This window comes from Saimiri boliviensis, chromosome 1, assembly GCF_048565385.1.
Source record: "Saimiri boliviensis isolate mSaiBol1 chromosome 1, mSaiBol1.pri, whole genome shotgun sequence".
NCBI lineage: Eukaryota > Metazoa > Chordata > Mammalia > Primates > Cebidae > Saimiri > Saimiri boliviensis.
Window position 1 is genome coordinate 177,828,910 of NC_133449.1, and position 15,300 is coordinate 177,844,209.

General features: G+C 37.9%; 1 protein-coding gene across 1 annotated transcript in view; it reads right to left on the minus strand.

Moving 5' to 3' along the window:
* Window positions 1–15,300, minus strand: part of RAD50 (RAD50 double strand break repair protein) — a 91,862-nt gene that overhangs the window by 14,041 nt on the left and 62,521 nt on the right. The window contains exons 20-21 of the mRNA XM_003920608.4: window positions 13,403–13,530; window positions 11,227–11,451 (exon numbers count right to left, since the gene is read on the minus strand). Of these exons, the coding sequence (XP_003920657.1) occupies window positions 11,227–11,451; window positions 13,403–13,530 (353 nt within the window). The remainder of the gene's footprint in view (window positions 1–11,226; window positions 11,452–13,402; window positions 13,531–15,300) is intronic.

The window sequence follows — 15,300 nt, forward strand, 5'->3', positions numbered from 1 at the left end:
GTTTTCATCTATGTGTCTCTGACCATTGCCAATGTCTATACTTAGTGATGTTTTTAGATGATTACTAATAACAGATGATGGTAATCAGCTTTTCTTGAAAATGCACTGCTAATTTCCTGTGTTACCTTAAATAGACAGCTGAACGCAACAATTACACTGACTGCACACTTTATTCTAAGAGGTGAAAGAATGAGGGAAATTTTGGACCTTACTTTCTTCTGGGTGAGAAGGCAAATTTAAGCTCACAGTATAAACCTTGAGAAGGCCACTGTTTGCAAGTATAAGTGCACAAAGACCCAATTTTGGGGAAATCTGTATCACTTCTTTTCTTTTTATTTAAATAGAAGCAGCCATCTGATTACCAGGTTAACAGGACGCAGTAAACAACCTGGCTTTGTTCCTTAAGCAAGCCTAAATTACTGGAAAGCACTCCTGTACCTCTCCAGCCCTGCCTGGCTCCACCAAGCTCCCTCACAGGTCCTCACTCTGCTCAGCATGATGCCTCTGTGATTGAGGCCCTTTTCTCTGCCAAAAAGCCCTTATTCTTATCCAAGGCCCACGTCAAAAACAGACTATGGAGCACCTACCAAGGTCTCCCCCATTGGACTGTCAGCAGTTTGCAGGAGGGACAGGGTATGTTATTCCTATTTTCCCAGAGCTGGACAAGAAGGGGGCAGAGCAGGGATTGTTGAATTCTTCTTTATTTTTTCTCCTTTAGCTTAACTTGGAAGTGAAGGGAATTCTTATTCCTGCTGTCACTGGTTCTCAGGGTATGCAGGGATAGCTGGAGAGCTCCTATGTATGATTTTTCCATTCAGTTAATACATATGAAAGCCCAGGTCTGCAGATCAATGGGCTTGTAAGTAAGAGAAGAGCTGACCTTGCAGCAGATTACTTACAAGTAAAATTTAAAACAAAACCGACCTGCCTATCTAACTTGGTCCCTCAGTCCACTCTAACTATTGCTGCATTTTTCTTGCTCCCCGTCACAGGAGAGGTTGTTATAAAAATTATCTACATTCGCTGTCTCCATTTCTTACCTCCCCTTCTCTCCCCACCCACCTCCACCAGGCTTCATTTCCAACTGTGCCTCTGACTGCTCCTCAGTCATGAACAACTTCCATTTTGTCAAATTCAAGGGCCACTTCTTAGTCCTTATTTGACCCCAAATAGCATTAGATTCTTGATATATTTTCTTCACTCTGTTTTCAAGATATCACATCTTTTAAAATTTCTTCCCACCTAATCAGCGGCTTATTTACTGAATTTGGAAACATAAGGAGTGCTGGGACCTTTCCCTTTTTTCTCTACGCTCATTCCACATGTGATCTCATCCCATGAGTTAAATGCCAAGGATATGCTGACTACTCCCCAATGTACACCCTTCCCTTGAACTCTAGACTTGAGAGTATATATCCAACTGCCTGGACATCTCTACTTAGATGTCCTATCTACAGGCACTTCAGGCTTAAAGTGTATAAAACAGAACTACAGATTTTCTCTCCCCAGTCACACCCATTTCAAGGGATGGCAATATCCTGTTGTTCAAGTAAAAATATTAGGAGCAACCCTTGTTCTTTTCTTTACTTTTCCTCCCTTACACTCAATTCAGAAGTAGGGCCTGTCAACTCTCTCTCCAGAACAAATCCCAAGTCTATCACTTCCCTCTATTTTCACTGCTACCATCTGATCCAGCCCACCATTATCTCCTGGTTACAAGTATCCTCATAGGTCTCTTTGCTTTTATTCTTGCCTTTTACAATCTATTCTCCACACACAGCAGCCAGTGCAATTTCTTCCAACTAGAAATCAGATTATATTACTTCCCTGCTTCAAACCCAGCAGTGACTGCCCAATGCAGTCAGAATGAAATAAAACTTTAGGGCCGGGCACGGTGGCTCAAGCCTGTAATCCCGGCACTTTGGGAGGCCGAGGCGGGTGGATCACGAGGTCAAGAAATCGAGACCCTCCTGGTCAACATGGTGAAACCCTGTCTCTAATAAAAATACAAAAAATTAGCTGGGCATGGTGGCACGTGCCTGTAATCCCAGCTACTCAGGAGGCTGAGGCAGGAGAATTGCTTGAATCCAGGAGGTGGAGGTTGCGGTGAGCTGAGATCGCGCCATTGCACTTCAGCCTGGGTAACAAGAGCGAAACTCCGTCTCAAAAAATAAATAAATAAATAAATAAAAATTAAAAAAATAAAACTTTAACACAGCTGCAGGGCATGACATACTCTGGGATTCATCTATCTCTGACTGTATTCCAGCCATGCTTGCCTTCTTCCTGATCCTTGGACACTTTCTGTTTGTACTGGTGTTAACTGATGCATTAACTACTCTCTCTACCCAGAATGCCTGCACCCCCATTTTTTGCATATCTTGCTCCCTTCTCTTCAGGTCCCAGCTTAAAGGCCCCTCTGTTACTCTCACATTGTTCATTTTCACTGTAATACCTACTACTACTTGCCATTTTATTATTTTTAAATTTTGTTTCTTCATCCTTGTATACGTATCTAGAACAGTATCAAGCATATATGTACTCAAATTTTTATTGAACAAAATCCTAATATATAATTGTACTTTATGTACACGTATCTCACTTAAGAATCATAAAATATATAGAAATAACTTATGGTTCTAAACCAGGAAGTGTAAGTAACAGTTAAAATGCTTTTATATTAATACTAGTTTTTCAACGGTTAAAAAAAAAGGTCATACCCATAATCCCAGCACTTTGGGAGGCTGTGGAGGGCAGATCACTTGAAGCCAGGAGTTCAGAACCGGCCTGGCCATCATGGCAAAAACCCTGTCTCTACTAAAAATACAAAAATTAGCCAGGTGTGGTAGCACACGCCTGTAATCCCAGCTATTCAGTTGGCTGAGGCATGAGAATCGCTTGAACCTGGGAGGCAGAGGTTAAAGTGAGCAGAGATCACACCACTGTACTCTAGCCTAAAAAAACCAGTGAGACTCTGTCTCAAAAAAAAAAAAAAGCCGGGGGCCACTATGGAAGCCGCATGTCACAGTATTTCTGAGATCTAATTTTATCTCTACCATTTACCTAGGTAATCTTGGGTAGGCTGCTTAATCTCTCTGATACTTGTCCTTTAAAACAGGGTTAGATAAAATAATTAAACTGATTATAGCTATCATGAAGTATTCAGTTGATATTAGTGTCATCTATGCACAGCCCTCAACCTCAAAGAATGTTTAAATCGGAATAACAGAAACCTACATTTTCTTAATAAATTTAGTTCTTTAGTGCTATTAAAGAATAGAGAACTTAAGAACTTATGTTAAAGAATGGAACATGACAAAGAAAGCTGGACTAAATCGCCTCTGAGCGTTTCTGACTCTATACTGAGTAATAGTATAGATTTTTTAAAATTCCACTTTATAGATGAGGAAACAAAAACTCAGAGTGTCAAAATAATTTGTTAAATATCATCAGTCAGGACTCAAAATCATCACTATGGAGAACAGTATGGAGGTTCCTAAAAAAACGAAAGACAGAATTGCCATATGATTGCACAGTCCCACTTACTGGATATTTATGCAAAGGAAATGAAATCATTAGGTTGAAGAGATACCTGCACTCCCATGTTTATTGCAGCACTATAAATAATACCCCAAATTTGGAAGTTATATGAAGGTCCATCAACAAATAAATACATAAACAAAATGTGGTTCTGGCCAGGTGCGGGCAGTGGCTCACGCCTATAATCCCAGCACTTTGGGAGGCTGAGAAGGGAGGATCATTTGAGGTCTGGAGTTCAAGACCAACGTGGCCTACATGGCAAAACCCGTCTCTACTAAAAATACAAAAATATGCCAGGTGTGGTGTCAGGCACCTGTAATCCCAGCTACTCAGGAGGCTGAGGCAGGAGAATTGCATGAACCTAGGAGGTGGAAGTTGCAGTGAGCTGAAATCATACCACTGACCTCCAGCCTTGGCAACAGAGACTCTGTCTCAGTGGTGGGTGGGGGCGGGGCAGGGAGGGACAAACAAACTAAAAAAAAACCAAACAGTGATTCATATACACAATGGAGTACTATTCAGCCATAAAATAAAATGAGAGCCTGTCATTTGAAATAACATGGATGGAACTGAAGGACATTATGTTAAGTTAAATAAGCCAGGCACAAAAAGACAAACTTTGCATGTTCTCATCCATTTGTGGAAGTGAAAAATTAAAACAACTGAACTCATGAAGACAGTGGAGACGATAGTTACCAGAGGCTGGAAAGGGCAGTAGAGATGTTAAAGGGTACAAAGATATAGTCAGAATAAGATCTACTATTTGATACCACAACAGAGTGACTACAGTCAATAAAAATTTGTTGTACATTTAGAAATAACTAAAATAGTATAATTGGAATGTATGTAACACATGCTTGAGGTGATGGATACCCCATTTACCATGATATAATTATTTTTTATTTTTATTTTTTTTGAGGTGAGCTCGCACTGTCACCCAGGCTGGAGTGCGGTGGCACAATCTCCACTCACTGCAACCTCTGCCTCCCAGGTTCAAGTGATTCTCCTGCCTCAACCTCCCGAGTAGCTGGGATTACAGGCGCCTGCCACCACACCTGGCTAACTTTTGTATTTTTAGTAGAGACGGGGTTTCACTATGTTGGCCAGGCTGGTCTTGCGCTCCTGACCTCATGATCTATCCACCTCGGCCTCTCAAAGTGCTGGAATTACAGGCATGAGCCACCACACTGGCCTTATTTTTATTTTTTGATAGAGATGGAGCCTCTGTTGCCCAGCCTGGAGTGCAGTGATGCCATTTTGGGTCACTGCAACCTCCACCTCCTGGGTTCAAGCAATACTCCTGCCTCAGCCTCCCGAGTAGCTGGGACTAGAGGTGCACACTACCACACCTGGCTAATTTCTTTTGTATTTTAGTAGAGATGGAGTTTCACCGTGTTGCCCAGGCTGGTCTCGAACTCCTGAACTCAGACCATCTGCCCAGCTTGGCTTCCCAAGGTGCTAGGATTACAGGTGTGAGCCAACACACCTGGCTTCTGATGTGATTATTATGTATTGTATGCCTGCATCAAAATACCTCATGGACCACATAAATATACCTACTAAAATTTAAAAAAATGTTTTTTAAAAAGGGTTCAAAATCTGGACATCTGTAGTGTTCAGAGACAGCACTTTTAACCATGTATTATGGACATCTGAGGCCTTTTAAAAATGTTGGATTTTTATACAAAGTCCAATGTCTTGCTTTATAATACCCATTTTCATCAAAACCAACTTATGTTATTCTAAATAGAAGTTTTTGTTTGTTTATTTTTGAGACAGGTTCTCTTTTTGTAATCCCTGCTGGAGTGCAGTGGCACGATCTTGGCTCACTGCAACCCGCCATAGCCTTCTGAGTAGCTGGGATTACAGGTATGTGCCACCATGCTCAGACAACTTTTCTATTTTTTTGTAGAGATAGGGTTCGCCATGTTGCCCAGGTTGGTCTCAAACTCCTGGACTTAAGCAATCCACCCACTTTGGACTCCCAAAGTGCTAAGATTACAGGTGTGAGCCACTGTGCCTGGCCAAATGGGTTTTTACTGACAAAAAATCTGTTTTGATTTGTGTCTCTTCAAATAAACCTGTCCTTGCCAGAAGGTTCTGGATCCCCTATTCCTTAATGTTCACTGAATATTTGATAAGTCTATTGGATACATAGCATCTGTTGCTAAAGAACTAAAAAAAAAAAAAAAAAACAAAAAAAAAAAAACAACCCAAAAAGTCCCATACAGGCATAAATTCAGTAGCTAGGAAAACTAAAAAGAATTATTAAAGACAAAAAAATTAAAAACAAAAAACAAATATATGTATGTATAGTCTACTGGGAAGAATTCCTTAAGTTTTGCTTATGTTCCTGTTTCAAAACCTTGAATTCCAAGACTAATCACTTTAAATTGTTGGCTGCATTCAAAGAGGTTAAAAAACAAAAGTTCTCATTTTGTGCAGGCATACAATTCTATGAGCCTTTTTAGACCCAGGGAGCATTGAAACATTAACCTACTCACTTACAATGAAATGAGACAAAAGATATATCCATGAAATATTCTCAAAAAACTGTTTTAAAAGTTAAACTTAATCTAACAATAATCTTAGTATATATGTATTTTAAAAAGTTAAAATAATTGGCTCACTCCCACTATTTCACAGCAAATGGATCTAATTTGTCTTACACGATTATGTACTTCCTAAAACCTGTAAAGGCCAAAAACACACCAAGGCAATTCTGGGGCCACCTTTGTTATCATCACTAACTAAAAAAGTCCTCACACTGAAACCAGAGTTCTCCGGTCTTCCTGAGCCCTGTGGTCTGAATGCCACTGTTTAGGTTGGTCTGTTGACTATGCTGTATCTGACCAGCGTCTCAGAAGAGACGAGAACCTCTCTGTGTAACTCTCTTAGTGCTAAGGAAGACACTTGCCATTCCAGAAAAAACCAACACCACCAAAATCTACAGTAACTGATAATTCTCATACCACAAATAAACAGAACTGCTAGGTATATTGATAACAAAAATTATTTTAAATTCATAGTTGAGCTCACAAAAAAGAAAGGGAAATCCCTACATAGCAGAAACAAAGATAGAACTGAAAACCAGAACAGTTAGTATGTAACCTGACAGACAAACTTGGGGTTATTATTATTACTATTGCTGTTATTGTTACTTTTGAGACAGAGTCTCGTTCTGTTGCCCAGGCTGGAGTGCAGTGGTGCAATCCTGGCTCACTGCAACCACTGCTTCCTGGGTTCAGGAGATTCTCCTGCCTCAGCCTCCTGAGTAGCTGGGATTACAGGCATGCACCAACACACCCAAGCTAATTTTTGTATTTTTTAATAGAGACGGGGTTTCGCCATGCTAGTCAGGCTGGTCTTGAACTCCTAACCTCAAGTGATCTGCCCACCTCGACCTCCCAAAGTGCTGCGATTACAGACGGGAGCCACCATGCCCAGCCATGAACTTGGGGTTATTTTTTTTATATCCTAGGGATTGGTTCTTATTACCCAGGACAGAAGATGAAGGATAGGACTTAAATGAGGAAGAGGATTAGAAGTGACTCCCAACACAAAAAATGGGACTCTTTAAGAGTTATAACGTCAATCCTCAATGAAAGATTGGAAAATTAGTAAGCTGAAAATTCAAAGTCTTGGGTAAATGCTTTATATAGGTTTGGGGTTCAAAGTTATGCTACCAGTGAGTATAGTCCAGGAACCTACCACTTGAGAAATTAACAGAAACCCTACATATAGGCCAATGTTTTCTCTGGAGCTCCTAGTTAATACAAAACTAAAATTTGTGTGTGGATGGACATCCAGAAGAAAAGGTCACAAGGGAGTCTCATAGAAAAACATAATGCTACTAAAGATAAGCACACAATTGAATGTTAATAAAACACACAAAGAAACTTCACTAGGGGATAGAATCAGCATGCAAAACAGCAGAAGCACACTCCTCAAACGTGAAATTAAAAAATAATAATCTGAAAGAGAATATAAAATGTGTATAGTTAAAATGAGTAAAGACATATTCAAGAAGGAATCAAAATACTAAGGAAGAAAATACATCACAGGCCTGGCGAGGTGGCTCACATCTGTCATCCTAGCACTTTGGGAGGTCTAGGTGGGAGGATTTGCTTGAGGCCAGGAGTTCAAGGCCAGCCTGGGCAACATGATGAAACCTCATCTGTATTAAAAATACAAAAATTAGCCAGGTGGTGGCATGCACCTGTAACTACGGCTACTTGGGATGCTGAGGAATGAGAGCTGCTTGAACCCAGGAGGTGGAGGCTGCAGTGAGATGAGATCATGCCATTGTACTCCAGCCTGGGCGACAGAGCCAGACTCTGTTTTAAAAAATTATAAAAAACAATGTAAGTTTCAAGAACAAAATAGAATTTATAGAAAAAAATGAAGGGGAAAAAAACCAATGACAACAACTCAATAGGCAGTATAAGTAGCAGCTAAATAATTTATGAATTACGAGGTATATACCCAGAGCCCAGTATATGCAGGAGGGACTAAGCAATGGAGAGGGAAGAGGAGGTTATGGCTAATAAAAAAGTGAAGAAGGGGAAAACAGTGAGAAATGGAGAAAGAATAATATTTGAAGAGATAATGCATGAAAAATCCCCAAAATTGATGAGATATATCAATCCTCAGATCAAAAAGCCAATTCATGCGCAGAACTAAAACTGAGTCTAGACACACTATTATAGATATAGAACACTGGAGACAGACAGAAAATCCTAAGAGAACCAGAGGAAAAAGGCAGATTACTTTTAAAGGAATAATTCAAATGATTTCTGAACTGTAACCATAGAGACCAACAAAAAAATGGAATATTTTCAAAGTGCCAAGAGAACAAAACTGTCAACTAGAACTCTATGCTCAGCTAAACTATAGAATTAAGGGCAAAAACTTCTCAAAGAGTGATAGAGTTTACCCCTAATAGTTATTCACTGAAAAAAACTAATAAAGGATATACTTTAAAAAAAAAGAAAAGAAAACTGAACCTAAAGGAGAGGAGTGGGATTTAAAAAGCAAGAATGAACAAAGAAATTGCTAAACATGTGGGCTTATGAAACCACCACAATAATTATTACTCATTTGTTATAATTTAAAAACAGGGTAAAACTAAAATATTAGACAACAGAAATAATGCAGATGGGAGAAGATAATTAATATTCAGGAAGATAAAACAATTCACATTAAAGCTATGGTTTTTAAACTTTAATATGCATCAGAATCACCCAAAACGCTTGTCAAAAATAGACTGCTGGGCCATACCTCTCAAATTTTTGATCCAGGTCTGGGGTAGAGGCTAAGAATTTGCATTCCTAACATGTTCCAAGGTGATACGGATAATAGTGTTCCAGGACCACTTTGAGAATTAACGCATGTGATTATAAGTCAAATAAGTATGTTAAAAATTAAAAGGTAAACACTCAAATAACTAAAGTAGAATATAACTGATCCTTAAACACAGGTTTGAACTGTGTTGGTCTACATTTATGCGGATTTTCTTCCACTTCTGCCATCCAAGACAGCAAGACTGATCCCTCCTCTTCTTCCTCCTCCTCTTCAATGTGAAGAGGACAAGGATGAAGACCTTTTATGATGATTCATTTCCACTTAACAGGAAATATATTTTCTCTTATAATTTTCTTTTCTCTAGTTTACTTTATGGTAAGAATATAGCATATAATACATATAATATACAAAATATATGTTAATCAACTGTTTCTGTTATCAGTAAGGCCTCCAGTCAACAGTAGGCTATTAGTAAAGTTCTGGGGGAATCAAAAGTTACATGTGGATTTCTGACTGTGTGGGGGCTTAGTGTCCCTAATCCCCATGTTATACGGTCAACCATATAACCCAAAAAAGGGAAAAAAGAGGAGTCAAGAAAAATAAATCCATCTCCAAAAGGCAGGAAAGGAAAAAAAGACGGCAGAAATAAATTCAATTCTATTGAATAATCACAATGAATATGAAAGGACTAAATTCACTGGTTAAAAGACAGACATACACTTGATAAAGTTCTGATATATGTTGAATATATTATAAAGCTATAGTAATTAAGACGGTGTGAGAAATGGCACAGAGATGGACAAAGTGACCAGTGAAGTAGAACAGAGAATCCAGGACCAACTCAGGAACATATGGAATTCTGAAATATGATAGAAATGACACTTCAGGTCACTGAGAAGAAAACGGCTTATCAATAAATTAAGCCATGACAACTGGTTATTCACAACAGAAAAAGTTCAACTTAGAATACTTAAATGTACTTACATGTGAAAGGCAAAATTTAAAATTTTTAGACTAAAATATAGGAGTAGGGAAGAATTTCTTAAGAAGACACACCAAGAGTCAACCCGAAAAGCCTGCTAAATTCAACTAACTCAAAATCAAATCCAGTTTCATCAAAAGTTGCCAAGTAAAAAAGATAAGCATAATGTTGGAAAAGACATTTGTAATACATATAACTGAATGAAAAGGAATTGAAACACAGAAGAGATAAAGAAGACATTTAAATCAGTAAGAAAAGGCCAACAGGGCCAGGAATAGTGCATCACACCTATGACCCCAGCACTTTGGGAGGCCAAAGTGGGAGGACTGCTTGAGCCCAGGAGTTTGAGGTTACACCGAACTATGATTACGCCACTGCACTCCAGCCTGGGTGACAAAAAGAAACTCTGTCCCCTAAACAAACACACAAACAAAAATACAAGACTAATAATGTATACACAATGATTTATCATTTTAAACCTATAAGGTTGGCAAAGATTAAGAAATTTATAAATCCAGTGTCAAAGGATCCATCCAAAAAACCCTTATATACTGCTAGTGGTATAAATCAGTAAAGCCATTTCTGGAAAACAACATTATTTTGTAAAATTAAGCAAATTCTGCAACACACTCCCACAAATATAATCTTATACCTTTCATCCAGAAGACATGACAAGACCTGGAAAGAAACCCAAATGTTCATCTACAGGAGAATAGATTCACTGTGGTCTATTAACATAGCAGATTCTGTACATCAGTGAAAATGAATAAACTATGGCTATAAACAATATGGATAAACAAAAGCAAAGCCAAATAAAAAAGCAAATCCTAGAATATCGTATCATTTTAAAGCTCAAAATATGAAATATATATAATGAAACCGTTTTTTAAAAAAGCAGAGAAAGTAAAAATCTTTGTCACTGGTCACTGGTTACAGGAAGCAGGGAGGACAGAAGGTTGAGATAAGAAGGGAGCATCTAGGTGGATGCCAATTAATGACAATGGTAGAATTCTTGGATTGGTTACAGAGAGGTAATATGATGAATACTCCCTGATATTAATATGCTTTGTATGTTAACTTCATAACTTAAGCTAGTGTGTTTACATACATATATGTATTTTTCCATTCTGTGGTATACATAAAATATCATATTTAGAAAAAATGGGGGCCAGGTGCGAGGGCTCACACCTATAATCCCAGCTACTCAGGAGGCTGAGAATCATTTGAATCCGGGAAGCAGAGGTTGCAGTGAGCTGAGGTTGCGCCACTGCACTCCAGCCTGGCCAGTAAGACTGAAACTCTGTCTCAAAAAAAAAAAAAAAAAAAGAGGGAAAAGATTACTAAAATATGTTAGTCAATATTCACCGCAATGGGAACAAAATCCTCAGTTTAACACTTACTGGTCAAGAGTCTTATAATAAATATCCAGATCCTTGTTCACAAGTTCTGTTGTCCTCATAACAATCATCATTTCTCTATACTTTTCCTCAGCATCCCGAAATTGCGGTTCTCGAAGTTCTTTCTTAAAATGAATAATTTCTTCCTCATAACCTTTCTGTCGCCCTAATGCCAAACTGTGATTTCTTTTTATATTTTCTATGTTCTCTTCCAACTTCTGGTGTTCACTGTAAAAAAGAAAAATGACAAATGAGGACCATTTTTTAGCTTTTGACAACCTGAAGTGGAAAAGTCATAGATATCTTTAGATAGGTAAATATCATTCTCCTTGGCAATCAGTATAACAGAGTCTCTCCTTGCTTTTTATTTAAGGCTTCAGTACTAATAAAACCCCTCTCTTCCTTCTCTGCCCCACATAGGCAACAGCTAATTTTGTGTGTTGAATAGTGAACCCTCATAGCATGTGATCACTGATAAAGTTCCTGGCCTTTAGACACTAAGTAAAGCACTCTAGTGATTAATATTACACATTCACAAACTTCCGACTGTGAACTGAGAATGAACAATTATCATCACTAAGAAGTTATGAATAACAGGCTTCATCATTTTGCTTATAGTATGTCAAAGGCACAATAGAATTTTATCTGAATTAAATCATATATTAATTTTCTGCAGTAATACTTATTAAAAATTTGGATTCCTCCATGAAAACAAAATTTCTCTTGCACAAGTATAAAAACCGTAATAATGACAAGAAGTAAAATATCCAAACTTTTCTGATAATTTTAGATTTTACAAATTTCAATGAATGCTTTAAAAATCTTCATTTATTTAACAATCACTTATTAAGCATCTTCTTATGTGCCAGGCACTGTTCTCAAATGTATGAGCATCTTACAGAGTTTACCGGATTAGAAGTTTTGTTGACGTTTGTGTTGTGTCCTGGCTGAAGAAAGGTTTAAATAATAGTTGTACTTAGTAATGTGAATGAATGTAAAAAGTATTGTTATGTACCAATCACAGAAGAAAATTTTTAAATATCTGGTTTTGGTCTTTAGTAGCCAAGTATAAATTATTTCATTTCAAAGTTTCTTCTAAAAGCATTACTTTTCCAACTTGCCATGGAAAGTACTAACATTATAGTGTAAAAGAACTGAGGCTTGGGAACTAGGAGATTGAGGTCACCTTCCTGGCTTTCGTCATAATTTCCTCTGTGATTTTTCTGGGTCTCAGTGTCTTCAGGCATAAAAAAATGAAGGCTTTCATTTCAAAAAAGATGACAAGCTCTTCTATTTACAAAATCTGATCTCCCTGATACAAGAAAGAGATTTTTAAATAGCTAAACTTAGAGTACTTAACGACAACACAGGATTAACCATTTGTTAGGCTTTATAAATTAAGTTAAACTTCACTTTACTATACCCTTTAGAAAAACCTAAGCATTCGTTCATTCAGATTTCTGTATATATTCAAGATGACAAATAAAAACGCTACAAAAAAGGGTTTAAGAAATGAGCGGCCTAGATTTAACCCGCTGAGGTGGTTCACAATCTAAGTATTTGCCTAGTACAACCTTTTATACCAGTCTAGTGCCTTAGCATCAACCAGGTTCTTACAGAATTCCTAAGACAACTCTAAGGCAGTCAAGGCAGGAATAAAATCTTTTCTGCTGTACCAGGAAGGCAGCAACTACAATAAGTAACAATAAAACCAGATAAAGGAAGAATGAGGCTCATCTTATGCTCTGGTGGATGCATAATTACAAATGAGAAAATCTAGAATGAATCTTTGTTGACAAATCACTGTGGCAACAACTCCGCTGACAATATTATAGACAGTACGAGCTCTGACCTATGCAAGGTCCATAGGCGCATATTCTCTATGCTTAGTACCACTATTCTATGCAGCAGACTAGCAGATATATGGTGACTAAGCATGGTCAATACTGAGTGAGTAAGGCCCATCACTACAGTGTGATAAACAATTCTGTATTACTTCTTCAGTAATTCAGTTCTTAAGGCCATGAAATATAATTGTATCAAAACACTGTTCACCTTCTAGTAACTCTCAAAGGATACTAGGCTGAGGCTAAAATTCTTTTAAAACAGCTATTTAATATCCTTCACATTCCAATAATAAAGACCTTTCTTTAAACCAAAGATTATTTTAAAAGCATACTTTTTCATTTGCAAAACCTGCATTTGACCCATTTCCTTCAAATGTTGTTTTCTTTCTTCTTCAACTTCTTTTAGTTCCTCATTTCTTTTTCTTAAAGTGAGGTTATCCTGCAGCCACCTTTCTTGTATCTAAAGGTAAACATTAAATTAGTTAACAAAAATAACTAAGTTACTAACATGAGATCCATAACAGGCAACTGCTGACAGGAAGTGCCATTTCTGTCTTACTTAGAATCATGTGAAATTCAACAGAAGGAGAATAAGCCAGTGTGAAGGAATCTCCAGGTATGGGGCCATCTGGATGGCCCATCCCCATCCACAGTCACGAGTGTTATACCTCTTGTAGCACAGCTTTTACTGCTCTTTCATGACCATAATCTAAAAACCAGGTCTACTGTTTGATGGGGAGTCTCATAATGATTTGAGCATGTATCTGTGTATTTATTTACTTGTAAAGTATTAAAATATTTAGTAAAAATGCTAGGAAATTGTGTTCACTTAAAAACATAAAAAACAGAAATTTTAAATGGTAAAATTGAAAATATAACTAGCTATTTTAATAGCTATATCCCTAGTGGATCATTTTGCATAGGAACACCAGTGATAAAGCCTACCGACCTACAAGATCATAAGAGATCAATACTACTATTGAAATCTTCCCCAGCTTTTTCTTCCCAGTTCTGTCTCCTAACAAGTACCAAGACTATTAGAACCTGTTAGTAATATGTCACATACAACTTCTACCTTTATGTTGACAAATAATAATCACACAAGGCAGTAAGAAGTGCCACAACACGCGGTGGCTCAAGCCTGTAATCCCAGCACTTTGGGAGGCCGAGGCGGGTGGATCACAAGGTCGAGAGTTCGAGACCATCCTGGTCGACATGGTGAAACCCTGTCTCTACTAAAAATACAAAAAATCAGCTGGGCATGGTGACGTGTGCCTGTAATCCCAGCTACTCAGGAGGCTGAGGCAGGAGAATTGCCTGAACCCAGGAGGTGGAGGTTGCGGTGAGCCGAGATCGCGCCATTGCACTCCAGCCTGGGTAACAAGAGCAAAACTCCGTCTCAAAAAAAAAAAAAAAAAAAAAAAGAAGTGCCACAACAGTAGTATGTGTCTATGAACTTATACTTTCTTAGCCACTGAAATGAGATTTCAAATAATTGGCTGTTCTTTTTGAGTAGTTTTGTCCCTCAAATGAGACTCAATCACACTTAGCAGCAGCAGCAGCAACAAAATTATTTTCCTGGTGATTAAAATGAACTATGTTGTCAAGAGACAATCATTAGAAAACAATTTGTAAGTTGATTCTTTGGAATTTCGGGAAAAAAAAAAAATCCTGCAGAAAGAATGGTGGTTTGGCCCAAAAATCCTGTGTGTAGAAAACTTATCCCAAGTTTGGAGTCGGGATTTCTCAAAAAGGGAGCTGGGACCTTCCTGCAATAGCCCTTGCAGCTAAGCTAAACTCAGTGTTGTGGAAGTGGGAGAGAGGGACAGATCTGTGGCATTATCTTGCCCCAACAGTAAAGGCCAGGAGGGACTGGTAGATGGGAGAGGGAAGTCAAGGATTTCTCTCACATGCTTAATGTTCATATCCAATCCTGCCCAGGTACGCATGACCATTTTTAGAGTTATCTTTTTCTTTTTTAACAGTCAGAAAGTAAGGCCACCTTCATTTTTCCTAGAAATAATATAAACATACAGCTTATCCACAGGGTCCACATCTACAGATTCAACTAACCATGGATCAAAAATATTGGGGGGAAAAAACACAATAAAAAAAAACAGTACAATACAAAAATACAAATTTAAAATAATACAATATAACTATTAGCATTTATATATTAATATCATAAGCAATCTAGAGATTAAAGTATATCAGAGGATATGGATAGGTT